The 27,909-nt window shown below is 59.2% G+C and overlaps 1 protein-coding gene across 3 annotated transcripts; it reads right to left on the bottom strand.

The window, feature by feature from the left end:
- Positions 1-3,835: 3,835 nt before the first annotated feature.
- On the bottom strand, positions 3,836-23,764 carry Capn9 (calpain 9). 3 transcript variants are annotated; one of them, XM_090319164.1, is made up of 20 exons: positions 23,550-23,764; positions 20,753-20,822; positions 18,951-19,069; positions 17,004-17,137; positions 16,473-16,641; positions 15,136-15,219; positions 13,348-13,433; positions 13,007-13,084; positions 12,370-12,530; positions 11,192-11,349; positions 10,866-11,074; positions 10,729-10,765; positions 9,755-9,835; positions 8,748-8,805; positions 7,883-7,947; positions 7,437-7,505; positions 7,123-7,201; positions 6,373-6,489; positions 4,796-4,854; positions 3,836-4,108 (listed from the first exon to the last, which is right to left on the bottom strand). In XM_090319164.1, exons 1-20 carry the CDS (start codon positions 23,760-23,762, stop codon positions 4,082-4,084), a joined length of 2,073 nt encoding a protein of 690 aa, XP_090175290.1. In that variant the 5' UTR covers positions 23,763-23,764; the 3' UTR covers positions 3,836-4,081. The 3 variants fall into 3 exon arrangements, with proteins under 3 accessions (XP_090175290.1, XP_090175289.1, XP_090175291.1); XM_090319163.1 differs by having other exon boundaries at positions 4,796-4,859; positions 6,375-6,489; XM_090319165.1 differs by lacking the exon at positions 13,007-13,084.
- Between the last annotated feature and the right edge of the window lie 4,145 nt (positions 23,765-27,909).

The raw sequence follows: 27,909 nt of genomic DNA, 5'->3' as shown, positions 1-27,909 counted from the left end.
GAGGAATAGGTGCGGGTGAGCCGGGAGTCGCTCTGCGAGGCTTCCGTGTGTGGCACCAATCTCCCCGCAGAAAGTAGAGAGGCAGAGCAAACGTATTTGAAAGAGAAATGAAGAACTTAATAAAAACCATAAAGAGCGCACAAATCCATGAGGCTCTTTGGCCGGTAAGCATTGTATGACTCCTTCACTGCTTCCACCAGCAGAGTGACACCTGAAACAATGTTCTACCAAAAAACAGACCCATTGTACACAAAGGAACAATGATAAGGAAGACGGCAGAATTCTTGTTGGCAATGTTACAAAGTAGAAGAAGACGGAGGACTGAGAATGTAGTTTCCTGATAGAGTATTTGCCTCATACGCACGTGGCCCCGGGTTTGATTCTGCCTCATATGCACGTGGCCCTGGGTTTGATTCCTTGGTACCACAGAAGAATGGAAAAAGTCATTAAGAAAAAGAAGATGGAAAAACATCTTTAAAACACTGATAGAGAGCTGGGCACGGTGGCTCACACCTATAATCCTAGGTCCTCAGGCAGCTGAGATCCGAGGATCATGGTTCAAAGCCAGCCTGGGCACCAAAGACTGTGAGGCTCTTATCTCCAATTAATCACTGGAAAATGGGAAGTGGTGCTGTGGCTCAGGGGTAGAGAGGCAGCTTTGAGATGAAGAGCTCAGGGACAACACCCAGGCCCGGAGTTCAAGCCCCATGACCCTCCCCACCCCCAAAAAAGAGAGAAAAAGAGCAATCTAGAAATCCATATTCCAGACCCAGGCGCTGGAGTCGTGGCTCAAGTGGTAGAACAGCCTATCAAGCAAGAGGCCCGAGGCCACAGTCCACCCCACCCCTGCCCCAGAGACCAGGGGCTGGTCAGTCAGCTGCGACTGGGTGTGGATGCTGCTGCCGTGTGCCGAGGTGTCCTGTGTGGGGGCTGCTCTCTGCCGGGAGGACGATGGGAACTGACCGGGATGGAAACTTGGGCCGTGGTGCTCACTGCCTCTGGCTTAGGGGTGGTTGTCAGCTGGGAGCCGCCGTAGGAGCGAGCAGAGGGAAAATGCTGGCTTCTTCCCTGGCCCCGGCCCCACAATGGCTGAGCCATCAGGCAATCTCAGAACACCTTAGCCATCTGCTCAGCCTCCAGGCTCCCTGGTGGGGGTCTTGCCGCACACTGCACACACATCCGGGCACAAGGACACAGGGCTCCATCCTCCAGGAATGATGGCACACCACCTTCTCCGTGGCTGTGGCCTGCCTGGAGAACCACCCAGAGCCCCTGCTTACATCCAAGTGCCATTCCAGACAAATTCCCCTCCCTCCTTACCTCCTCCCCTCCCTCCCTCTCCGCCCTCCTGCCCAAAGGCTCTGTGGCGTGGTGGAGTGGTGGGCAGGCCCCGTGATGGGGTGGCCAGATCGACCTAGGCGTTCAGCGGTGGTGTCAGGCGCCTCTCTGCTGGTTCTTGGCAGGCTGCCCCAGCCCTCCGGAGAATGGGGCTTTGTGTCGACAAAGAACCCGGTGCACTGGACAGGGCTGGCACCCTCACCCTTGGCACGCCTGCCCTGCGGATCACGTGTTTTGTTTTTCTCTTCTGAAGCCTGCCCTTGGGTGACCACAGCGCTGCACAGATAGGGGGTTCAGGTCCCGAGGCTCCCTCTGGCCCAGCAGAACCCCAGGGATTCGGCCAGGGGTGCAGAGGACTGCGTCTACTGCCCCACGTGGATGCCGCTCTGCAGGTCTGACTGCAGGCCTGGGAGAGAGGCTGGGTCGGGCCTGCAGGCAACCGTCTTTTGTGCTGGCCCCCAGGCAGCCCTTGTCTTAGGCTTTGCTGAGTCAGTTTTTGTCTCTGGCAAATACTTCAGAGAAAGGACTTAGAGGAGGATTTAAAGTGTCAGTAGTGACCCCCCCTGCATTTCTAGGGCGCTGGTCAAAGCTGTCTCCCACCTTTTTTCCCTCTGTTTTGTGTCATTAAAAAACATTGCGTTGGGCCCGGGAGTTTGGCCTAGCGGTTAAAGTGCTTGCCTAGCATGCACAAAGACCCGGGTTCGATTCCTCGGTATCCCACATACACATCCAAGCCGGAAGTGCCAGAGACGAGACTGCAACAAGCGACAGAGAGCGAAAAGCAAGCAAGCGGAGCCCAACCGAGTGGTGGCCGGAGCGAGCGGGGCCGGAGCGAGCGGGGCCGGAGCGAGCGGGGCCGGAGCGAGCGGGGCCAGAAAGAGAAGGGGGCCAAAAAAAAAAAAAGTCTCCTTTAAAAAAAACAAAAAAAAAACAAAAAAAAAAACATTGCGTTTAGCTGGATGCCGGCGGCTCTGCCCTATAACCCTAACTACTCCGAAGCTGAGATCTGAGCGGTGTGGGTCGCAGCCAGCTCTGGCTGGAAAGCCCTGAGAGACTCTTAGCTCTAATAAACTACTCAAAAAAGCCAGAAGTGGCACTACGGCTCAAGTGGTAAAACACTAATCTTGAGCACAAAGAGGCTCAAGGACAGCATCCAGGCCCTGAGTTCAAGCTCCAGAACCAACACACGCACACACGCACACACGCACGCACACACACGCACACGCACACACACGCGCACACACACGCACACACACTCACACACGCACACACACACACACGCACACACGCACACACACTCACGCACACACGCACACACACGCACGCACACATGCACGCACACGCACGCACACACACACACGAACACACGCACACACACACGCACACACACGCATGCACACGCACACTCACACACGCTCTTATCAATTGTGTTGGACTTTTCCCAGAACCAACTTCTCCCTGCCTTGATTTTTTTTTTGCCAGTCCTGGGCTTGAGCTCAGGCCCGAGCACTGTCCTTGGGTTTTCTCAAGACTTGAGCTCTACCACTTGAGCCTCAGCACCACTTCTGGCTTTTTTTCTTTTTTAATGTGTTACCAAGGACTCAATCCTGGTCTTCGTGCATGCTAGGCAAGCACTACACCACTAGGCCAAACTCCTGGCCCCCTGCTTTGATGTTTTCCTGTTGTCCTGTCCCTAGTTATTGGATTTCTGCTCTGATTATTATTTCTTTCTCTTCAGTCTTCTTGGGTCTTTTCCCTCTTTTGTTAAGATGAAAGCCTAAATGATCAATGTGAGAAATGTCTGCTTTTTAAAGGCCCTACTCGATTTTATTAATTTTAATGTGTTGTTTTGTTCTGTTCAGCTTAAAGTGTAATTTTCACTGTGATTTTCTTCCTCTTCAAACTTTTCAGAAGTGTAGGCTTTTTAGAAATGTATTGTTTCCTGAATATGGTGGACTTCCTGGTTTACCTTTTTCTATTCTATTTCCTTTGTGGCAGAAGAATATATTCTGAATGATTAAAATTATTTAAAACCTGTCAGTATTCCTTTTATGGCCCAGCCCATGGCCTACCTGGGAATCGCTCCTCCCCTGTTCTGCCTCCTCTGCCACAAGGTCACCCCTACGGAAGTGGGTTGGGCAGGTCTGAGGCCCTCTGAGGCTGGTTTTATTCCAGCCCGGCTTCTCTGTGGGGTGGGGGCCGAGGGTTAACCATGAGCAGGTCTGAGCAGAGCCTGGACCCCGAGGAGGAGTCACAGTCTTCGGGCCTTTTCTGATCCCAAGGCTTTGGACACAAAGGCTACTCAGAGTGGATGGAGTTTGCCTCCATCATTAGCTCCAGGAAAGGGTGCTGGGATTTCCATGTTGGTCCACGCCCCCAGAGCTGTGATCTGTTTGCAGCTCCTACACAGGCGCCCCACACAGCCACACGGTTACAGAAACGTTGTTTTATAGAGGACTGCAGTCACGCTGGCGTCAGGATTCTGGCAGACGGAACGGGAATTGCCACTGGGAGGCCGGACAGGAAGGAGGCAAGAGGGCCTGGCGAATGCCGCGTCAAACACAGGCGATGCCAGGGGCTCTGCTTTCCCACAAAGCAGTAGAACAAACACATCCACGCTGCAGTCAACGCTCTTGGAGTCTTCCAGGTCAAGGTGGAGTGAGACGGGCCGCAGGTCTGCCCCGAGGGTCTGGGGCTGGTGGCTCCAGACTCGAGGCTCTGCAGGGCAGGCTGCGCGGCCACCTCAAATGCTCATGGTCAGGTTGAGGAACTGGACGGGAGACAGACAAAGCTCTGCTGCCCCATCCCGCCAGCATCCGAGTGTGGGCCCGAGCCTCATCCCGAGGCCCGGCATGAACCCCTAGCCCACCACGCGCCAAGTTCCTCCAGCCCCAGCCTTGGGCATCCAGGCAGGGATATCCTGCCATCGGCCGGCTGCTGGGCCTGGAGGTGGCCTGTGGCGGGGCGGAAGGGGGGACTGAAGCCCGGAGGGGGGACTGGAGGTTGGAGGGGGGACTGGACAGGGAGTGGAGCCCAGAGGGAGGACTGGAGCCCGGAGGGGGGACTGGAGGGGGACTGGAGGGGGACTGGAGGGGGACTGGACGGGGACTGGAGGGGGACTGGAGGGGGGACTGGACGGGGACTGGAGGGGGACTGGAGGGGGGACTGGAGGGGGACTGGACGGGGACTGGAGGGGGGACTGGACGGGGACTGGAGGGGGACTGGAGGGGGACTGGACGGGGACTGGAGGGGGGACTGGAGGGGGAACTGGAGGGGGACTGGAGGGGGGACTGGACGGGGACTGGAGGGGGACTGGAGTGGCCTCCGGGCGAGGCTGGCGAGTCTCAGCTCGGAGGCGGCAGGGCGGCCAGGCAGTCCCCTCCTCCCCCCGTCCGTGTCCCCGGTCATGGGGTCCCCCAGCTCGTGGACAGCTTCCCCAAGGACACCAGGGCCGTACCTCATTCATGTTGAGACGAAGGAAGTCCGTGTTCTTGGAGCTCAGTGCCCGGAACACGCCTGGAGGGGAGGGGGAGGAGGGGGAGGGGGGGAAGGGGAGGAGGAGGGGAAGGGGAGGAAGGGAGGGGGAGGGGAGGAGGAGGGGGAGGAGGAGGAGGAGGAGACGTCCGCAGGGGCTCTGGTCCGGAGCTGCGCGGCTGCGCCGGGGTGGACGCTGGAGCCCCCGGGGACGGCGCATGCGTGCACCGCGAAGCTCCCCCCACGAGGACAGTGCATGCGTGAGGGGGGTTGGTGGAGCCCATGCGTGCACAGCGGAGCCCCCTCCCCTCTCCAACAGCACATGCATCGCCCCCGGTGTGCTGTGGAAGTGGCTGTGGACAGTCCCCGTGGCCCACCCCGTGTGCTGTGGAAGTGGCCGTGGACAGCCCGAGTGGACCACCCCATGTGCTGTGGAAGTGGCTGTGGACAGCCCGCATGGACCACCCCGTGTGCTGTGGAAGTGGCCGTGGACAGCCCGCGTGGCCCACCCCGTGTGCTGTGGAAGTGGCCGTGGACAGCCCGCGTGGACAGCCCACGTGGACAGCCCGCGTGGACCACCCCGTGTGCTGTGGAAGTGGCCGTGGACAGCCCGCGTGGACCACCCCGTGTGCTGTGGAAGTGGCCGTGGACAGCCCGAGTGGACCACCCCGTGTGCTGTGGAAGTGGCTGTGGACAGCCCGCATGGACCACCCCGTGTGCTGTGGAAGTGGCCGTGGACAGCCCGCGTGGCCCACCCCGTGTGCTGTGGAAGTGGCCGTGGACAGCCCGCGTGGCCCACCCCGTGTGCTGTGGAAGTGGCCGTGGACAGCCCACGTGGACCACCCCGTGTGCTGTGGAAGTGGCCGTGGACAGCCCACGTGGACCACCCCGTGTGCTGTGGAAGTGGCCGTGGACAGCCCGCGTGGACCACCCCGTGTGCTGTGGAAGTGGCCGTGGACAGCCCACGTGGACCACCCCGTGTGCTGTGGAAGTGGCCGTGGACAGTCCCCGTGGACCACCCCGTGTGCTGTGGAAGTGGCCGTGGACAGCCCGAGTGGACCACCCCGTGTGCTGTGGAAGTGGCCGTGGACAGCCCGCATGGACCACCCCGTGTGCTGTGGAAGTGGCCGTGGACAGCCCACGTGGACCACCCCGTGTGCTGTGGAAGTGGCCGTGGACAGTCCCCGTGGACCACCCCGTGTGCTGTGGAAGTGGCTGTGGACAGCCCACGTGGACCACCCCGTGTGCTGTGGAAGTGGCCGTGGACAGCCCGTGTGGACCACCCCGTGTGCTGTGGAAGTGGCCGTGGACAGCCCACGTGGACCACCCCGTGTGCTGTGGAAGTGGCCGTGGACAGCCCACGTGGACCACCCCGTGTGCTGTGGAAGTGGCCGTGGACAGCCCACGTGGACCACCCCGTGTGCTGTGGAAGTGGCCGTGGACAGCCCACGTGGACCACCCCGTGTGCTGTGGAAGTGGCCGTGGACAGCCCGCGTGGACAGCCCACATGGACAGCCCGCGTGGACAGCCCGCGTGGACCACCCCATGTGGGCTACTCACGGCTTGCATTCTCCAGGCGGACCAGGCAGTTGAGGAAGTCGTGCAGGTCCAGCTGCAGCTGGTCATCGGCGTACCTGAGGACCACCAGCTGCAGGAGGTGGCCGCTCAGCTGATAGCCTGTGGGAGAGGGAGCCAGGCCACTGCGCTGAGCCACCCCGTCCCCGGGTGTGTGCGCGGTGTGTGCCGGGAACGTGGGGGTCTGTGAATGCGTGGGGAGCTGTGCCTGTGGTTAGCTCCTGGTGTGGGTCTCCAACCCGGCCCCGGCCTCAGCTCAGGAAACGTGGTGCCCAGGCAGAACCCTCGCCCCCCCGCCCCGCGTGGGTCCCTGGGGTCACTGTCCCTCGCACAGTGGAGGACCACACCCTCTCCTGGGGTCACTCCACAGTTACGCTCTCCTCTTCTTCCTACAGAGCACGGCACGACTGCTCACTGGCCCAGCAGCTGGGCATGTGAAAAGCTGTGGTAGACCCAGAGGCAGAGAGGAGGGCAGGGAGGGGGGAGAGGAGGGAGGGAAAGAGGAGAGGGGCAGGTCTGTGCTCACAGGTGCCTCTTAACCATGCCTGCCAAAGCCCACAGCACCGAGAGCCCGGGCCCGGGCAGGGGCCTGAACCTGGCTTGCTACTCTGAGGCCCTGACCTTAAGAAGGGCCGGCTCAGCTCAGCTCAGCTCAGTGGCCACAGTCCTGCTCTGCGCGGGGCCACACGGCCAGTGCCACCAGCCCCCACCCGTGCCCCCCGGGTGTGTGGGTACCCGCAGCTTCCAGCGCAGTCCGAAGCTCATAGGAGGACATGGTGCCCGACCTGTCCACGTCAAACCGAAGGAATAGGCTCTGGGGATGGGGGGGCAAGATTGGTTCTAGAGGTCAGGGCAAGTTCTGGGGGACAGGAGGGGACAGGGCAGGCCCTGGGGGGGGAGCAGGGGCCAGGGCACAGAAAAGAGCATGTCCACTCTACAACATGGACAGCAGTGACCAGTGACCGTGGGGGCTTGCGAGGAAAGTCCAGGCTGGGCTCCCTGCTTTGCCCCTCCCTCCCTCCGGGCTGGGGTCTGCACACGTCACACACCGTCCACTCTTTCAGCTTTTCCCAGAACACCCGGAATTCGCTGAACTCCAGCTTCCCATTGCCGCTGGCCTGGTCAGCTGGTTAAGGAGCAGCATGAGGCCTTGAACCCAGGTCCTCGTAGGACTTAGCTCTGGATGCCAGGAAAGGCCAGTAGGGAAAGAGCAGGGTGAGGTGGGGTGGCAGGGTGAGGTGGGGTGGGGTGGCAGGGTGAGGTGGGGTGGGGTGGCAGGGTGAGGTAGGGTAGCAGGGGTGAGGGGGGGTGGCAGGGGTGAGGACCCCAGGGGGCTCCGATGCCTCTACTCCATGCTGGCCCTGGGATCCTTCCTGGTTTTAGCTCAGCTCCAGCTTGGGTGCGAGGCGTTTCTTGGGGAAGTGTGCCCTGCGTCCTGTGTCCAGGCCCACGGCCTCCCCCTCCCCCACGGCCGTGCCCATGGAAGGAAGGATGCATCCATCAGAGAGATGATGTTTCTGCAGGACAGGACACTGAGAGGCTTGAACTTGAGGTCCTTCTCTGCAATCACACAGGAAAGTCCAGCTCAGCCGACCCACAACGACCACTCCCGTCCACCTGCGCTGAGAGCCGGGCAGTGCCACCCTCAGGACGCAGGCAGAGTAAGAGGCGGCCTTCGTGAAGGAAAATCCACGGAGTGGGAAACCCCCAGCTGTGTCTCCGGGGCCCAGGGAAGCTAAAGCTAAGGTGGGATTTAAAATTGGCAAGAAGCCTTGCGCTCACGCACGCTGTGTCCCCTTGTAAGCAGCCGGCCAGGGGCTCTTGTCCACCGGGAACCGGCCGGGCTCCTCCAGGCGCCAAGCGCCAAGTTCCCACATGCACTTGAGAGGGCCATGGAGGCACACGCTCACACCCACAGCCCGAGGTAGCAGGGGCCATTTACGGGTGATGGGAGCCTTCTCTTTGGCACTTCTGGAACTCCCTGCCACATACCTGCCTCTTTTGTTTGTATTTTTGCCAGTCCTAGGGCTTGATCTCAGGTTCTCGTCACTGTCCTTGGCTTTCTCAAGGCTAGAGCTCTACCACTTGAGCCACAGCACCACGTCTGGCTTTTTCTGTGTATGTGGTACTGAGGAATCGAACCCAGGATTTTGTGCACGCCAGGCAGGTCCTCTACCACTAGCCACGCCCCCCCATTATTTCTGTAACCAGATGAACAACAGAAAGCAAGGCGTTCCTAAGGCCTGCCTGCAGGCCACCCCGGCATGCCCGTCTGAAGCACTAGGGAGCCGAGGGCCTGGGCTGGCCATGGGTTCTGTGCCCCCCCTCAGCCCCAGGTCCCCGAAGCATGTGGCACTTACTCTTTTGCAGCACAGCATTTAAAACATACTGAAGTTCCTCAGGGCTCACCTCCATGTCCTGTGAGAGGTGAGACAGTGGCTCTCCACACTCCCCTGCCCGTTCCCCCGCCCAGGGAGGGGGTGAACTCAGCCCCTGTGCTTGCCAGGCAGGCACCCTATCACTTAAGCCGTGCCGCCAGTCCTTTTTGGTCTCATCATTTTTCATGTAGGGTCTCAACTTTTGCCCAGGGCGTTCTCGACTTTGACATTCCCCTTTCCGCTTTTATGGAGCTGGGGCGGCAGGTATGGATGGCCCTGCCAGCTTTCCACTGGTCGAGGCCTTGTGCCCTCTGAGTGCTGTCTTCCTGAGCTCAGCCTCTGGAGTAGCTGGGATTACAGGTGTGAGCCTCGGGGCCCAGCTCCCTATCAGTTCTAAGCTGGCCCTAATGGCAGAAGCCCCATTGGTTTCTGGAAGCTCAGCCGGCTCAGGACGGTCCAGCAGGAGAGGCAGGACACTGGTAACGTTTCCAAGATGAGCTCACCCAGGAGAGGTTTTCTGACATTTAAAATGCAAAGGGAGGCCGGGAGTTTGGCCTAGTGGTTAAAGTGCTTGCCTAGCATGCATGAAGACCCGGGTTCAATTCCTCGGTACCACATACATAGAAAAAAGCCGGAAATGGTGCTGAGGCTCAAGTGGTAGAGCTCTAGCCTTGAGAAAGTCCAAGGACAGTGCTCAGGCCCTGAGCTCAAGCCCAGGACTGGAGAGGAAAAAAAAAATGCAAAGGGAGTTTGCAGAGCTGCCTCTCCCCTGGCCTCTCCCCCGGCCTCTGCAGCTTCTGCCCTCTTCCCCCACCTGGAGAGCTATGAATGGCCCCGCTCCTGTGGCTGAACCCAGAGCTGCACCAGGCAGAGGACCTGGCAATGTCTGATTAAAACCTGCTGCATTTCAGGACCACTGATTGAAGCATGGCTGGCAAACCCACACCCCCGCCGTCCTCAGCCGGGGGAAGCCAAGCAGCGTGGCCCACCTCACCAGCGACTTGTCGGAAAAGGGCCAGGGTCTGCTGCTCCTCCGCCGACTCCTGCTCCGGCGGCGTCAGCTTTGGGGGCTGAAAAATAGTCAAAGGGTTCGCAAGAAAGAAACTGGACGTTAGCATTACTCCGAAATATGAGGGAAGAGGAGCCCACGGTACCCCATGCTGCCCTTGAGGGAGAAGCTTTGGGTAAGCAGGGCAGGGAGCTGCCCTGGCCAGTCTCACTGCAGGGCCACAGCTGGGGGCCCCCGGGGAGGCTCGGCACAGGGCAAGCCTGAAGGACTTTGTTAACCAGACTCACTGAGCATCTGCCCCCAGGGTCAGGAGACTAAATGTGCACACACTGGGTGGGCCTGAGGTCTGAGTGGCTTTCCTGAGCTGGCAGGGAATCGGTGGAACAGCTGGGCTTACAAGGCAGCTTGGGCAGCAGAGAACACGCCACACACACAGCAGGCCTCCCGCCCGTCTCGCCAACCTCTCCAAAGAGAACCTCTTGGCTTCAACTTGGGGCCTCAGATGTCACCTCATCTCTGGGCTGGAGCCACCTGCTCCCCCTGCCCACGCCTCCTAACAGGGTGGGCAGGGATCTGGCCTCCCCGCTTGGGTGCTCTCACGGTTCTGATGGTTTTTTTTTTTGCAGCATTAACAGGCAGTGGCCCGCAGAGGGCGGCAGGGCTCGGCTGCTCCTGGGAGCGGGAGTTCTTCCCACATTTGGATCACTGGTTTATTTCCTTTAAATAATTTAAAAGCATTTCATCCCTTTCTAAGTAGTGTGCGCTCCTCCAGTGGAGGGCGTCCCGGAGAAGTGACGCCCCTTGCGGGGACCGTGGTAGAGGCACACCCCGGCCTCCGTCACGGCTGCTTCTCGGTGCAGAGCCACATCCCGGACTTGAGGCGCTGTGGTCAGGATGAGGGATTTCAGAACCTTCGGCTGAGCCCCGTTCTCCGCGTCACGCCGGGGGACTCACCCCGGGAAGGCGGATGTCCACGCCTGCATCCAGGTCCCTGCAGGGAGAGGGGCCGGGCGGCTGCCATGGGACTGGTGGCTGGCTGGCCCGGGGGTCTGGGGCACCCTGGGGGCGGGGCTCGGGGTGCCCTGCCTCACCGGGTCATGGCCTTCTTCTCGGAAAAGATCCGGAGGCAGAAGTCGGCTTCCTGGTGGGGCTCGAAGGTGCTGGGGACCAGCACGTAGTCCCCCGGGGGCAGTTGGAAGCGCTGCGACACTTCCCGGAGGTTGGTGAAGGTCTTGCTCCGGGCTAGGGAGGCGTGGGACCCGAAGAAGTCCCTGCTCAGGTGTCCAGCCTGGCCGGGGCACTGCAACGGAAGCAGGGCTGCCAGGGAGAGGGGCTGCCACGAAGGGCGACGCCGCGGGTGGACGAGCAGCCGTGCGCGGACGCAGGGTGGACGGGCGGCCGCCGGGGGCTCCCCCACCTGGTAGATGGCGTAGCCTATGGTGAGCAGGCTGCCTCCCAGTCTCCTGAGCCGCCTCCGGCCTTTCTGCATCAGGGCCACCAGGACGCTGCACCCTTCCTGGTCCTCGTCCCTCTCCCTCAGGGACAGTCTGATCTGCGGGTTGGTCCAGAAGGTGTCTGCCATTTGAAAGGAGGTAGGATTGTCCCCTGCTTCAATGCACAAGCAGAACAAAGCGCCACATGCACACACACACACTCACACACACTCACACACACTCACTGACACACACACACACACTCACACCCCCCACACTCACTCACACACACTCACACACACACTCTGCTCCTTCATGCGGTTCTCCTAGCTCTGAGAATGTTTTCTCCCTGTTCCCGTCACCCTCTCCCCCCGCATTTCCCCCGATGGACTTCGAGCACCGTGCCTGTCATTTCCACCTTCTTGGGACCCATTTCCAGGGCACGCTGCGTCTGTGCAGTGGGTTGTTTCCCACCTGGAGGCCGGCGGGTCCTCTGCGGCCTGCGGTGGCCTCTTTGCTGGCTGCAGTCTGGTAGCAGAGCTGCGCTGCCTCCAGGCACACAGAGCTCTCACCATCAGCCTTGCTCAAGGGATTTCTACCTAGAGAAGGCCGAGGACTTTTGCTCCCTGGTTCTTAGATTGTGCTTGGAAGCTCGGGGCGCAGCTGGCTCTCCAGCTCTGCGTATGAGGCCCGGCTTATCTGGTAGAGTACCGAGTCCCAATCCCAGTTTCTGACCAGAAAGAGAGAAAGGAAAGAGGGAAGGAAGGAAGGAAGGAAGGAAGGAGGGAGGGAAGGAGGGAGGGAAGGAGGGAGGGAGGGAGGGAAGGAAGGAAGGAAGGAAGGAAGGAAGGAAGGAAGGAAGGAAGGAAGGAAAGAAGGAAGGAAGGAAGGAAGGAAAAGAAGCCAACCAGAGAAAGAAGTCAACAGAAACGGGGTGGAATGCAAGATTCTAAATGAAAGGAGCTGGCAGAACGGGCCTAAGGACACCCAGTCTTTCGACTCTGAAGGGTGACGGCCAGCCTGGCTCTGCCACCTGCGCAGGAAAACAACCCAGGTGTGAAGCCTGGCCCCTTACAGTTCTTGCTTCTAAGGCCACGCTGACACCTAGCTGGGGGGCCCGGGTGGGGAGGGGGGTGGAGGGGGGGCGGAGGGGGCCACCTACCCAGGAAATTGCGGCAGCCACCTGCGGTGGAGCCCCGGACCCAGCTCCCTTGATGGACGGTCACCTCCCACGGGCGCAGGCTGTCGTCCTCCAGGGCATCAGGTGTGAGGTTGCAGATCTCCACTTTGTCAAAATGGGCCTTGAAGTCCTCAAATGCCATCCTGCAACGGAGTGGATGGAGGTGGGCGGGAGGCCCCGGGTGTGTGTGGCAGGGGGAGAGAAATGCTAAGGCAGAAAGGTGGGATACAGCCGGGTGGGACTTGGTGCATGCCACAGAGACCGCCGGAGCTGGGCTGGCGGGCGGCCGGGTGGTGATGTTCTCACAGGGAAGGCAGAGGAGAATGAGTGAGTGCGAGATCCCAGGGCTTGAGGTGCACATGGGCCCCGAAAAGCAGCAAGGCCAAGGCCGTATGACCCCGGGCAGCAGCAGAGGCCGCAATGGCCAGCAGGCCTCGATGCTGGGAGGGAGGAGCGTGAGGATGGCAGGCTTGGGCAGGGGTGAGGCGGCCTGTGGCTGTTGCACGGAGGACAGCCTCGGGGCTTGAGGCGGTTGGGAAGGCAGATTCTAGAGTTGCTGATGGGCTGGGCTTTCCCACCCGCCAAGGACTGACACGAGAGGAAAGGACGAGCTCTGTACCAGAATTCTCCGTCATCCAGAGCAGTGTGACACAGGCGCTGCTGCTCAGCCAGGTCCACGGAGTGCCACTCAGGGGAGCTGGGAATGACACACGGGCGCTCAGCCTGGGGTGTAGGGAGCATCCCCGCCGTGGTGAGTGGAGTGGGGACGCGTCCCGGCTCTGGCCCCCTGAGCGGGAGGAGAGCCGCCTCCACATGCAGTGCTGGCGGGCGGTCAGGCCAGGGGCAGCAGAGGAGCCTGGCTGGCAGCCTCAGCTGACCACCCTGGCCGCCTGCCCGCTTGCTGCTGGCTTGGCGCCCTTGACCTGTCCGGGGCCAGCCAGGGGGGGAGGGGCCACCGACCTGTCGCTCCACGGCCCGTTCCACTCCACCTGGCCCCAAGGGTTCCGGATTCTGATCAGCTCGATTTTCCGGCCTTTGAAGTTTACCTGGAAGGGAAAAGCGTGAAGGAAAAGTGGAGTGGGGGCTTGGACAAGTGTACCCTGAGCTCGTGGACTCCATCTGCACGCAGGTCCTGCTGTACCGAAGGCCTCTTGGGTAAAGTATGCTGAGGTATTTTTTAAAAAACCATGGGTGCAGCGGTTTGAACTCTGGAGCTTGCAGCTGCCAGGCAGATACTGCACCACTTGAGACATGGTCCCAGCCCTTAGGCTCTAGTTATTTCTAATAGGGTCTCCTAGATTTCACCTAGGGTCAGTTTGTACAGAAATCTTTCCTATGTATCTCATGTAGCACCATGCCTGCCTGCCTGCCTGCCTTCCCTCCCTCCCTCCCTCCTTCCCTCCCTCCTTCCCGCCCTTCCTTTCTCGTTCTCCCTCCCTCTCCCTTCCCTCTTTCTCTTTCTTTCCCGTCCTCCTCCCTCCCCTTCTCTTTTTTCCCTCCCCCTCTCCTTCTTTCCCTCCCTCATCCTGTTTTTTCTCTCTTTCTTTCTTTTTTTTCCTCTTTTCCTTCTTTCTCTCGGGTCTTGTCAGGTAGTATCCTAGCTGGTTGGTCACTGTAATCCTCCTATCTATCTCAGCCCCTCCAGTGTTAGAATTAGGGGTCTGTGCAAACACAACTACATGGCTTCTTAACTATCCCTCAGAACTTTTCTAATTCCTATTGAAAATACTTGGCAGAGTTGCCAGTGATATTACATTCATCAACACAGAGTGGTTATGGCTCAGCAAAGAATCGAACAGGACACTGGCCAGAGACCAGTTCAGTGCTGGGATTTAAGCTACAACACAGCGAGGTTCTGTCTGCTGGAGCCAGCATTTCTCCTTACCTGGTCACATGAAATAGCAACAACCCTTGAGTAAAGAGCTGTGCCTGACGCAAGAAGGCCGGGCAGTGAGAGGGGTTTGGGAGGTGAGAGAGTAAGGGCTCATTGGCTGGCCAGAGGCAGCTCTGAGTCCTTTATGCCCACACACTTGACAGGGCTGTATTTGGAGAGGTAACAACACTCTAGTCATGTCCACTCAGCATTCAGGAGGTCCACTGTCCTGTAATGTCCAGGGCTTTAGACAACCCCTGTAGGTGGACAGAAAGCAGAAGCAAGTGGACTGGGTGACAAGGATCACACAGATTACGATTTAAATCTGACCTGGATGCTTAGGAGATGCCTGGGCAAGTGAGGCCCAGTGGATATGTCAGTGTGCGTGCGTGTGTGTGTGTGTGTGTGTGCGCGCGCGCATGTCTGCATGTGTGTGTGCGCATGTGTGTGTGCGTGTGTGTGCACGTATGTGCGTATGTGTGTATATGTGTGTACGTGAGTGTGCATGCGTGTATGTGTGTGTGCATGTGTGCATGTGTGTATATGTGTGTGCATGCGTGTGTGTGTATGTGTGTGCACGTGCGTGTGTGTGTGTGTGTGTGTTCTCCTATTGATTCTCTGGAGAACTGTATCCACGATAGACCTTAGATAGAGCTGGGAAGAACGGAGGAAGATGACGACAACAACCAGACCCAGGCTCTCGACCTGTTGGGCCAGTTTGGTTCTGTGGGGTCACCAGCGGCTCCTCGCTCTCGTTCTGCCATTTCTGGTTCCAGCCTAACTCCTTTCCATGAGACATCGCTGAGAGATATTGACACTGAGGCACACTGGGTGACACCAAGGGACCAGGCCCCTGGGATGGGAACTCTTCCTACCCGGTCCGTCCCCGTCACGGTGTAGGCATGACCCTTGATAAGACCCAATGGTGTCCGGGCTTCAGAATCAGCAGCATTTTTTATCTGAAAGGGGAGAGCAGCATCAGATCCATTGTTTAAGTCAATCCATCTCTGCCTGGTCAACCATGGTGCCATGGTCAGCCTGTCACACCCACCGGCCCTCTTCGTCCCTGGGGAGTGGCCATGTCACACCCACCGGCCCTCTGCTCCCATGGGGAAGTAGCGATGTGGAAGGCATAGAATTCACCTAAGATGCTTATCAGTGGAACACAGCCTCTTCCTAGGCAGGAGTCTCTTATTCTCAACAAATAGTGTGGCCAGGAGTGTGGCCTAGTGGTAGAGTTCTTGCCTAGCATGCATGAAGCCCTGGGTTTGATTCCTTGGTACCAAATACACAGAAAAAGCGTAAAGGTGCTTTGGCTCAAGTGGTAGAGCACTTAGCCTTGAGAAAGCCCAAGGACAGTGCCAAGGCCCTGAGTTCAAGCCCCAGGACTGGCAAAAAAAAAATTAAAAATTAGTTACTTTCTACTTCTAGGCAGAATCTGGACATCAATACCACAAAGTCTGAGACAAAAACAGTTGTCTATGACAAGGAGATGCCAAGAGGCTTATACAACAGTGGACTGTGTCACTAATGGGACATGCAGAAGAAACAAAGCAAACAGATCCCCAAGGTTAATTACAGAGTAAAGAGAACCTTAAATAGACTTAAAGAAACAGGTAAGATTAGAACTTTAGAAAGTACTGTCAGCTGTCGACTTGATGTTTGCTCCTGGTACACACGGCGAAAAGAAGAAATTCTCAGGAAAATACATGGTAGGGCTCCATTTACTGAGATCAAGCCAGCCTTGCCCTGGCTGTGTACTAAGCAAGAGCCTGCTATATGAGCAGAGGTGTGGTGGGCAGATGGGGCCAGGCAGCACGGGGCAAGGAGACAGCACGGGACGCGAAGAGAGGGAGACAGTGTGCCTGAGGGCCATTCCACCCGGCAGTGAGTGACTTTACCATTCTCATCCAGAATGCATGGCCAGTCCTGGGCTTGAGCTCAGGGCCTGAGCACTGTCCTTGGGTTTTCTCAAGGCTGGAGCTCTACCACTTGAGCCACAGCACCACTTCTGGCTTCTTTCTATGTATGTGGTACCGAGGATTCAAACCCGGGTCTTCGTGCATGCTGGGCAAGCACTCTACCACTAGGCCAAACTCCTGGCACTAATATTTGTTTTAATGTGAGAAGTAAATACAGCTCCTCCCTCCATGGCCTGCCTCTCACGAGGCCTGGGCCAACATGGTGCCTGGAAAGAGGCGGCCAGACTCACATCAATGGAGCAGCCCAGCAGGGACCCTCGTTTCAGGGCTTTCCCCAGGATGGTGAAGAGCTCCTCTGCAGCCTCTCTGGTTTGGAAGGACTCGGCCACGCCCCCGGTGAAGTCCTCCATGGCCTCCATGGCACTGCCTCCCTTCAGGGCCTCGTAGCTGCCATTCAGCCTGTGAGGATAGATGGGGGAGTGTGGGAGGCAGCTGACTCCCAAGACGCTCTGCTGCCCCAGCCCCTTTATCTGGGTGGCCACTGGGAAGGAGCTTCTCCCCCTGGGGAAAAACCTGGTGGATGGGTTTGGATCTCTCCTGGCTTATTTAATTGTTTATTGAAAGCAGTATGGAATACTTGGTATGCGTCTCGACTTCAGTTTATATTTTGCTGTTGTACTGTAATGTAGCTTTGGCCACCTGGGGCTCCGCTCCCCGCTGGCCTTGCCCAGCCCCACAGCTCCTTCAGGCCAAGCCATGCCTGGATCCCACTGCAGAGCCGCGGGGAGGGGTGGCCTGGACCCACGTGGAGCCAGCCTCACTTGGCATAGGCTTTTTCCAGCAGGGCGCTCCAGAACTCGTTGTGGTCAGCCGAGTGGAGGAAGACCAGCCGGTCTCTGAAGGTGGGCAGTCTGTCATCGATCACCACGTCCAGCCACTCCGAGTGCTGCCAGAACTGTGCCAAGAGAGGAGACGAGGGAGGGCCAGTCTCCTGCAGGTGCAGGGCCCCTGCCCCCAGTCGTCCCAGAGATTCCCAGGCAGGCACCATGCAGATCACCAAATGGGGCTTTCAGGCTCCGCCTGCCCCTGTCCCCCGTGACTGTCCTAGCCAGGCTGGGTCTGCCCGTGTCCCCGTGACTGTCCTAGCCAGGCTGGGTCTGCCCGTGTCCCCCCATAACTGTCCTAGCCAGGCTGGGTCTGCCCGTGTCCCCCATAACTGTCCTAGCCAGGCTGGGTCTGCCCGTGTCCCCCATAACTGTCCTAGCCAGGCTGGGTCTGCCCGTGTCCCCATAACTGTCCTAGCCAGGCTGGGTCTGCCCGTGTCCCCCATAACTGTCCTAGCCAGGCTGGGTCTGCCCGTGTCCCCATGACTGTCCTAGCCAGGCTGGGTCTGCCCGTGTCCCCCATAACTGTCCTAGCCAGGCTGGGTCTGCCCGTGTCCCCATGACTGTCCTAGCCAGGCTGGGTCTGCCCGTGTCCCCCATAACTGTCCTAGCCAGGCGGGGTCTGCCCGTGTCCCCATAACTGTCCTAGCCAGGCTGGGTCTGCCCGTGTCCCCATAACTGTCCTAGCCAGGCTGGGTCTGCCCGTGTCCCCATAACTGTCCTAGCCAGGCTGGGTCTGCCCGTGTCCCCGTGACTGTCCTAGCCAGGCTGGGTCTGCCCGTGTCCCCATAACTGTCCTAGCCAGGCTGGGTCTGCCCGTGTCCCCGTGACTGTCCTAGCCAGGCTGGGTCTGCCCGTGTCCCCATAACTGTCCTAGCCCAGGCTGGGTCTGCCCGTGTCCCCCATAACTGTCCTAGCCAGGCTGGGTCTGCCCGTGTCCCCATAACTGTCCTAGTCAGGCTGGGTCTGCCCGTGTCCCCCATAACTGTCCTAGCCAGGCTGGGTCTGCCCGTGTCCCCGTGACTGTCCTAGTCAGGCTGGGTCTGCCCGTGTCCCCCATAACTGTCCTAGCCAGGCTGGGTCTGCCCGTGTCCCCGTGACTGTCCTAGCCAGGCTGGGTCTGCCCGTGTCCCCGTGACTGTCCTAGCCAGGCTGGGTCTGCTCTTGTCCCCCATAACTGTCCTAGCCAGGCTGGGTCTGCCCGTGTCCCCCATAACTGTCCTAGCCAGGCTGGGTCTGCCCGTGTCCCCCATAACTGTCCTAGCCAGGCTGGGTCTGCCCGTGTCCCCCATAACTGTCCTAGCCAGGCTGGGTCTGCCCGTGTCCCCCATAACTGTCCTAGTCAGGCTGGGTCTGCCCGTGTCCCCATAACTGTCCTAGCCAGGCTGGGCCTGCTTTGGGTGTTAGTGCGTGGTGGTTGTGGACCAGTCACTTGGCCCTGGGGCTCAGTGTCCATGGAGAGCCAGCTGCAATGTCCTGTTCCCTCAGGAGTGGATGCTGGGTCCTGGTGGAGACCTGGGGCTTGCTGAGCTTAAATCCCCTCACACTGCCCCCTGGGGGCTCGAGGGTCCCGCGCGGCCCCTGGAGACCTGGCTGTGTGAGCAGCAGTCAGGGGAGTGCAGTCAGCATGGCTGGTCTGCGGGAGAGGGGGAGCGCAGGGTGCCAAGGCAGGGGTCTATTCCGTGCGGTCAGCGGCTGGACCTGGAGCCGGTCACACAGTGGCCTGCGCTCAGGGAGCAGGGCAGAGCCTGGCGGCAGGTAGCTGAGGCCTGCTTGGGGCCCGTGCAGGGCCGGCTCCTGTGTGGCCTGTTTGCTCTCTGGAGTCCAGGGCTGCAGCCTCCCGTGCCTCCCCTGCCTAGAGGAAACCCCTGCCCAGGGCCCTACCTGGAAGTGGAATATGCCAGCATAGCCAGGGCCAAAGCTTTGGTCCTGGGGAACCACTCTGGCCAGCGCCTTCTCATTGAGGGTGAGGGAGGCAATGGCGGCCAGCAGCCAGCAGTCCCCTGCAGAGTGAGGCCACAGGTCACACTGGGCACTGGCCACTGTCCCCTGCCAGCGACTGGGAGATGTGGCATCCAGAGGATGCAGGTGTTCCCAAAGGACTTGAGTACAGGTGATCCTCCCTTCCCCTCCCCCCTCCCTCCCTCCTCCCTCCCCCCTCCTCCCTCTCCCTCCCTCCCCCTCCCTCCTGCCTTCCTCTCCCATTGAGCTCTGCCATGGGGTGGGGTTGGCTCTCCACATTGAGGAGGTAACCCCCGCCGTGGAGCTCTGTCATGGGGCCTGGGACCCCTGGATCTCCAGTCCACACCGTATTTCCCTGGCCACCACGAGGTGAGTGTGCGAACGTTTTGGGGTCTCCCAGCGTGGAGCCTTGGCTCCAGATTTAATTTCTCTCAGTGGACAAGGCCGTGTCACACTCCGTGTGACATCCTCAGAGGTCACCTTTCTAGAAAGCACTGTGTGTGTTGACATGGGTGAGGGACGAGGTGAGAAGGTGGGCAGGCCTGGCCCTGGGACAGCTACTTCCCACGCGCCGTGTCTGGCTGCTCCCAGGGCCACCAGCCTTAGTGGGGGCCCTGGGCTTGGGGTCAGCCTCTAGAGGAGCGGGCGGGCGGGCAGGACTAAGCTGACCTGCAGGGTAGACGGCAGCCAGTGCCTCTTGGACGGTGGGCCCTGTCAGTGAGGTGCTGAGAAGGGCCACAGGCCCAGCCAGGGTGTGCAGTGCTCCTGCTGCGCCCCCCTCCCCCGCTGAGGAAGGGGGGCCACCTCCTCTCCATCCAGCCAGAGACGCTCTGAGCTCCTCAAGGGGAAGGCCTGGCTGGCATTTTTCATTTCTGAAAAGACTCAACAATAAAGGCCCTGTTGGGCCTGGCTGGGGCTGCGTGGGGATGGCCACGGAATGTGGGGCCCGGGGCCAGGGCCTGCAGGCTGGCGGCTGGGAACCCGTGGAGGAGCGCGTGACTGAGCTGGGGTGGCGTCGGCCCTCGGCGCCTCATCTGACTGTCACCCTTCATGACTTGAGCATTTACTCTGTGCAGCGACTTGTGCACACGTAAAGTGTGTTAGAAAGTGACATTTAGAGCCGATCGCCTCTTCAAGTTTTAGTCCTGATAGCTGTTCACCCCAGCGTGGAAAATGCAGAGGCCATTGCAATGAGGTGTGCAGGGCTCTGAAGCAGGGGGGGAGGCACCGCACCCACACGTGCCCCCGTCCACGGGTTATACTGGAGTTGGAAGGGGAGAAGAGGGTATGCCTAGCCCAGTGTACACTAAATCTTTTTGATTTCGCTTGTCAGGGCACCCACAGATCTGCTGGCGAAGGGAAACTGAGGCGGGCCTGGGCTGGAGCAGGGTCTCTGTAGCCATACTGCCTGTGTGTCCTTCTGTGACCTCAAACCAGTTTCTTGTCTCCCTTGCCTTGGTTTCTCCATCTGCAACACCGGGAGGTGGATAGGAAGAAGAAGGAGGCTGTGCTCTGAGTGGGGAGGGCCAGGCAGGCTCACAAGCTCACAGTTAGCAGGTCTGGGGTTCAGGAGTAACTGCTGGGGACCTCCTGGGGACAGGGACCAGCCATTACTTCAAAGGAACAGGAGGGCTGGGGGCCACTGGGCCCATTCAGGGGGTAGCTGCAGACTGTGATGGGCCGGAGCTCACCCACTATCTCCACCACAGCCCGTGCCCACTCACCCAGCTCGCCCTGGCAGATGTCGGTCCTGGTGGCCCCTCCAAGAATGAATTCTGGGTTTTTCACAATTTCCTGGAGGAATGAGAGTGTCTTTAGTGGAGCCAGCAGCATGGAGCCTTGAGAAGGAGCAGTGGAGCCCACCCCAGCCCCTTCCCGTGGAAGGCCTGGAGGAAGGAAAGAAAGGCCGGGGAGATGCCCTGGCTCCTGCTGGGTATCTCCACATACAGCTCCCCAGGAGAGCTCCCCCTGGACTGGGCTCTCCCAGAGAATCAGCCACATCGAGCCACCGTGGCTGTCAGCCACACACGAGTGGCCTGCCTCACTCAGGCCCGGGACAGCAGCAGACACCGCCAACCTGGACTCCCAAAGGAACACTTTACCATCTGGGCCTCACATCCCAGCCTTGCAACAAGTGAGTGTCACACCACCCAGAGAGAGGCCCGCAGGCGCCCAAACACAGCGCCCAGACAGGGGCCCGCAGGCGCCCAGACACAGCGCCCAGACAGAGGCCCGCAGACACCAGCTGCTCTTTTTGCAGGAATGAGTTTAGGTTACATTTTATATAACAGTGCTGTGATAGAGAGGATGTGAACAAATTAATATAATTTTACATCGTGTACTTTTTTCTTAGTGTATATTTTATATACTTATGAATAGTATAATAATCATTGCTACATAACATCTAATATGGGAAGACATATAGTACACATGCACACACACACATGCACACACACACATACACATGCACACACACCCCCAAATGGTAAAAAAATAAAAATAAAAATAAAAAAGACACACCGGTGAGCCATTCTATACAATTCGGACATTGGAGAAGCATTTGAAATGCCACAACATGTCACCAAGTCTGAGCCTGGGACTGTGGGAGGCATGAGGCCCACCCAGCCTCTGCAGCCCCAGCCTGGTGGGGCCTCGCACATCACGGGGCCTCCCACACCACGCTGCCCCACTGGGATGTGGGGTGTGGGGATGAGGGAATGGGGGCCGTGGGTCATGATGCATGGGGATTGTGGGTGTGGGGCCAGGGGACCCCAGGTGAGGTGGGGTCTCAGTCCCTTTTCACCTGGGCTGGCCACTGTCTTCCCGATCTCTGCCTCCCGAGGAGCTGGAGTTACAGTTGAGAGCCACTGTACCAGGCCCGCCTAACATTGGCAGCAAGGTGTAGGGGGCGCAAAGGGGGCGATGGAGGAGTTTCAGGGCTCGGGTGGGGGCTTGGGTGTGCAGGGTGGGGGTGGAGGGTGGGGGCCCAGGGCCTGGGAGGTGTGTGAATCACTTCTGTGGACACAGAAGTGGAGCTCTGCAAGTGAGTGACAGCCCTCCCCACCCCAGTCCAGCTCCCCCCGCTCCGCACACACAGCCGGTCTCCCCACCCTGGTCCAGCTTCCCCCCTCCTGCACACACAGCCGGTCTCCCCACCCCAGTCCAGCTCCCCCCTCTCCGCACACACAGCCGGTCTCCCCACCCTGGTCCAGCTTCCCCCCTCCTGCACACACAGCCGGTCTCCCCACCCCAGTCCAGCTCCCCCCTCTCTGCACACACAGCCGGTCTCCCCACCCTGGTCCAGCTCCCCCCGCCCCACACACACAGCCGGTCTCCCCACCCTGGTCCAGCTTCCCCCCTCCTGCACACACAGCCGGTCTCCCCACCCCAGTCCAGCTCCCCCCTCTCCGCACACACAGCCGGTCTCCCCACCCTGGTCCAGCTCCCCCCGCCCCGCACACACAGCCGGTCTCCCCACCCTGGTCCAGCTTCCCCCCCTCACACACAGCCGGTCTCCCCACCCTGGTCCAGCTTCCCCCCTCCTGCACACACAGCCGGTCTCCCCACCCTGGTCCAGCTTCCCCCCCTCACACACAGCCGGTCTCCCCACCCTGGTCCAGCTTCCCCCCCCTCACACACAGCCGGTCTCCCACCCTGGTCCAGCTTCCCCCCTCCTGCACACACAGCCGGTCTCCCCACCCTGGTCCAGCTTCCCCCCCTCACACACAGCCGGTCTCCCCACCCTGGTCCAGCTTCCCCCCCTCCTGCACACACAGCCGGTCTCCCCACCCTGGTCCAGCTTCCCCCCCTCACACACAGCCGGTCTCCCCACCCTGGTCCAGCTTCCCCCCCCTCACACACAGCCGGTCTCCCACCCTGGTCCAGCTTCCCCCCCTCCTGCACACACAGCCGGTCTCCCCACCCTGGCAGCCCCACCCAGGCACCGCAGGGCTGAATGCAGAGCCCTGGCTAATGCAGCGCCAGCTGCAAATATTGACATCTTGCACCAAGCCCCAGCTGGCGCCTCCTGGGGCCCCGCCTCAGGCTGCCGGAAGTGGGGTACCCCAACTGGTGTGGGGGGGGCTCATGAGAAGCTGCCCACTCCAGCCCATCCCCACCACACTGCTAGGCCCAGGCCTGGCTCCACGGGATACAGCGCTACCTGCGGGTCTTCTCACGCAGAGCCCACACCCGGCCACCTCCGGCTTTTTGCCCTTGGGTTCCTGTGGGGCACGTCGCCCGAGACATGTCCTTTGGAAAAAGCTCTGCTTATCGCTGCCACACAAGACCCTGGGAGCCGGGTCAGGAGCTGGAGAGGAGGGGCTGTGCCACCGGGCGCCCTGGGCACCCTGGGGGTCCCTGGTCTGGGTATCATCTCTGTCACCTTTGCCTCTGCCCTGCGAACCCTTCAGCTTTGTGGACCACAGTCAGCTGTGCATAGCCCGTCCTCCCAGCCCTCCACCCTGCTCCTCTCTACAGAGCCGCCCGCACTCTGCTCTCTGCCCTCTGCCCGACACTCACCCCTGGCCGCTTCCACAGGAACGGGACCTGGGGCCTCTCACTGTAGAACAGGGAGGCGCTGCTGGCGGGGAAGTCCGCGTCCTCAAACAGGACGCCGGTGCCCAGGCAGCCCCGCCTCAGCTCCTCAAAGCTCTGGCCGGAGGAGTGGATGGGCCGTGCATCCCTGGGGAGCGGGTGGGCCTGGGGGCCTGCAGCCCGGTGCAGGTAAGGCATGGCTGTTCACAGTGGCTCAGCAGTGGAGGAAGAAGAGGCCAGGTGGCCACAAGCTGCACGCACTGGTCAGCCAGGCCCAGCTGAACGGCCTCGCCTCTGCTCATTTGCTGGACTCCTCCCTGTGAGTCAGGAGAGGACTCACCCAGCGGGCAAATACAGAGTGAGCACCTAGTGGCCCTGGCCCTTCAGAGCCAGTGGACACTGTGGGCTGAGGCAGGCAAGGTGAGGGCAGCAACTGAGCTTGATGTGCTGAGATCCCGAGGAAGACGATGGCCAGAGGCCAGGCAGGGCCGGAGGAGGACGAGGGGAGAGGACACTGCAGCTTCCGCAGTGTCCCAGGGCCACGGGAACTATGAGGCGCACATGGATAACAGAAAGTACGTGTGGAGGGCCGGGAGCGTGGTGCATGCTCGCCTGGCATGCATGCAGCCCTGGGTGGGACTCCCTGGAACCACATACACAGAAAAGCCGGAAGTGGCGCCGTGGCTCAGGTGGCAGGGAGCCAGCCTTGAGCAAAAAGTGTCCAAGGACAGTGCTCAGGCCCTGAGTTCAAGGTTGAGGAGGGTCAGTCCTGAGCGGGGGTGAAGAGAAGTCAGCATGGCTGACTTTCACAACAGAGCTGGCTGCCCCACCACGGTGGGCCTCCACACTGCAAAGCCACGTGTGTGGAGCCACGTGCCAAGGCTTCACAGGCAAACACGAATGTGTGAGCCGCAGAGTAGACAGGGCTGGAGGGGGCGGGCGAGCTGGAGAGGTGGACTTCACGGTGTCAATTGGAGCTGACAGAACGTTCTAGAACAGTGAGGATGGTTGCACGATTCTGAACAGTCTGCAGATCATCAGTTCTGTGTTTTAAGTGGGCTGCACAGCCTGTGAAATAGACCCAGTAGGGTCCCTTCACAGACCTAAGTGAGCTCTGTGCCTGGTTTCGTTCTCTGAAGTGCGTTGTAATGTTTTGATGCTTATAAATGCTCGTTCGGTCTGAATCATGAATAATAATTAATGATAACACGTGGTGATTTCTAAGCATTCTTGGCCCTTATGCTCAAATGACCTTGAAGAGCTAAAAAAGCGCCCTCATTCTGAAGCAGCAACTGTCTTGTTGTTTATATAAACTGTGAGTGACCCAAAAGTGCATATAAATTAAAGAAACAGAACTGTGGTGCCGTTAAGTCCCAGGAACTGACCTGTCTGTGTTAAAATTAACTGGGAACTCCTGTAAATTCAAGGGATGGCATTTGTTTTAGCTCCCACCGCCCTGAACTGTCCCTAACCCCTACCTTATCTCACTCCAATAGCGGATTGCTGTGTTGAGTAAATCTGTGGTCTTTGCCGTTAAAAACCCTGTAGAAATTCTGTGCAGGGCCTCCTCCTAGCTCCCGCTGCACGGGAGTGGAGGACAAGGCCCCAGCTGCAGCCCGCCGGAATAAAGCCTTGCTTTTGCATTTTGGAATGTCTGACTCTCGGTGGTCTCTTGGTGGTCGTCCTGAGACTTGGGCATAACAACCTTCCATGAAGAAAGGCGCTATATGAGTACAATTGTTCTTCCCGTAGGTGCAGGCTGCTCCATGTGAATCAGGCAGATAGGCTTTTGCTAAGAGGGTTTAGGGAGCCACCCCCCCAAAACAGTGGACATAGAGGCCAGGGACCATATGCGTGCACTGTACCTTTTGAGGGTCACAGCCCACTTGCCATGCTGAAGAGTTGTAGGAGGGGTGGGCGTGGTGGTGTGTGTCTGTAGACCCAGCTGCCTGCGATGCCAGTGCAGGAGGGTTGTGAGTCTGAGGCCAGTCTGGACAACACAGTGAGCGCTGGGGAAATAGTTCGCTGGTACAGCATTATGGAGCCTGTGGAGGCCCCAGTGCTGGATGGGAACTCGATCACAGGAAAGAGAGAGGCCACATTTTGAGAGGTCCACTTGGGAGTCTTCACTGGAAAGCCAGTGACCTGTAGACTCTTGTCTCAAAGATCTGCAGTTCCTTGAATGTACTTAACACCATGAGAAAAGGGAGCCATGGCAGGAGCAACGCAAAGAAGGAGCAGAAAGCCATACCACCAAACCAGATCAGCTCCAGTGGAGAGCTGAGGTGGGACGCCGTGGGGACTGGAGTCCCGAGGCCTCGTGCAATGGCTCCTAGACAGATCCAGGCCTACATAGGGTCAGTATCAAGGTGCAGGGTCTCAGGAACCTTGAGAGTCTCACAAGCTCAAAGCACAGGGTTGACAGGTCCAGTAACCCATGGTTCAGTCCCGTTCCCGCCACTGGGAATTCAGGCACGTCCGTCCCCTGCTCTACGGTGAAGACAGGATGGTGCCTTACCTCACTGCACTCCATAAATTTCAACTAGAGAACTAAGTTTCCATCCCAGATAGGGAACAAAAGCCTGTCAGCTCAGGGCCTGCACGGATGCAGCCTGAGGCTGAGCCCTGTGTTTTCTTTCCACGCACATCTCTGACAACATTCAATTCATAGCTTAGCACAAGAAACTAACAATGGTAGCTAACAATAAAGTAGAGCACTGCAACAATATCCTGGAAAAAATGTTATTTGAAACCTAAGAATTGAGTGTTCCTGGGATTTCCCATTGAACGTTTTCAGGCTGTGGTTGGTGGCGGTGGATGGGAAACAGGTTGCAGATACAGGGCGTGCGCTGTGCTCACCAAGCTGTGGAAGAAACACACTCTGTGCGGGCCCCGCCCGGGCTGGCCCAGAGCGCCTCGGACCCCTGGGTACTGGGACTGCAGGATCCAGAGGGAGAGGCCAGCTGTTGCGAGGCAGATGTCCCTCCTCGGGCCATTGGAGGAGAAGACTGCCCTGTGGTGGGGCCAAGGGAAGCTCGGGACCGAGCTCTCTGGGCTGAGCCCGGGGAGAGGGTGGCATGTGATCAGAGGAGCCCTAGAAGAGCCAGCCTTGCAGAGGCTGCACGGCCAAAGGCCTCCTTCAAGTGGGTTGGCAGCGGGAACAAGAGCCTCATGCCAGCCCTGTTGAGATTTGTGTGCCACGCCAATGAAAAGACTGACTCTGTGTTCACACCCATACTAATAACAAATGAAAATACCGAACATCACCTGGACACCATGAAACTTGAGACCCAGCACTGCCTGGAAGGACAAGGCAGAGGCAGAAGAGCGGAGGAACGGCGGCAGGACGAGAAGCTCCGTCCTGGGAGCTGGTGCTTGGAAGGAGGCCTTCTGTGCCCCCCCACCGTGGGCAGGCGGAGGCCTGCAGAGAGCCCAGCACGGCCCTTGGAGAAGCAGGGAGGCCTAGAGCCATGCAGCAGGCCACAGTTCCCGGACCAGAGGAGAAGCGTGCCCTTGAGACCTTGGAGGGCGGCTCCCCGGCAGGAATGGACAGAGCAGGAGAAAGGACCCACTTTAGGAAGTGGAGGGGATGGAGGGCCATCTGGCTGGGGCCTGGGCCATCGGGGTCAAGCAGTGGTGACTCAGTGGGCAATGGGGTTGAAGGTGCGGTCTCCCAACCCAGGTACCCTCTGGCTGACCCGGAGCCCCGGGTGACGGCCTCTGCGCCACCCTTCTGTTTGTCTTGTTTTGTAATTTTTTCCAGACAGGACCTTCCCATGTATCGCAGGCTGGCCTTGAATTCCTGGCCCTCCTGCCTCTGCCTCGAGTGCTGAGATTACAGGTGGGCCTGCCAGGCCTGGCGTCTGCTCTGACCTGCTCTCTCTTCTCTACCTTATCTGCAGCAGGAAGACACTAATATTTGTTTTTCCACATTTTTTCCATGTTTTCCCTAGATAGAGGGGCTGAACGTTAAGCAAATATTGCCAAGACTCAGTTTATGCAAGAGATAGCGTGTTAGACCCACCAAGGCTTTTTCAGAGCGGTGGGCTTTGGTGGAGAAGGTGACGGGCTTTTTCCACCCAGGCTGCCATGCCATCGCTAAAACCGCTGAGCCGTGAGCAGGAGCATCCTCGGGCCTTTCCTAGCCTGATGCCAAAGCAAACATGGAGTTCGCACCTGACACATTGGTGTGTTAGTACAGAGAGGGCTGAGTGGAGAAACAGGTCTAGAAAAATGTCTGCTGTCAGCTTTCACAAGCCTCACACTACTGTCTTAGAAGTCGTTTGGAAAAAAAAAAGAAGAAAGACAGTGATAATCAAGACCAAAACCCACACCCAAACAGAGC

This window comes from Megascapheus bottae, chromosome 26 (genome assembly GCF_031878675.1).
Source record: "Megascapheus bottae isolate mThoBot1 chromosome 26, mThoBot2.hap1, whole genome shotgun sequence".
Classification (NCBI taxonomy): Eukaryota; Metazoa; Chordata; class Mammalia; order Rodentia; family Geomyidae; genus Megascapheus; species Megascapheus bottae.
Note: the sequence above shows the minus strand (reverse complement) of the source record. Positions and strands in the feature narration are given on the sequence as shown.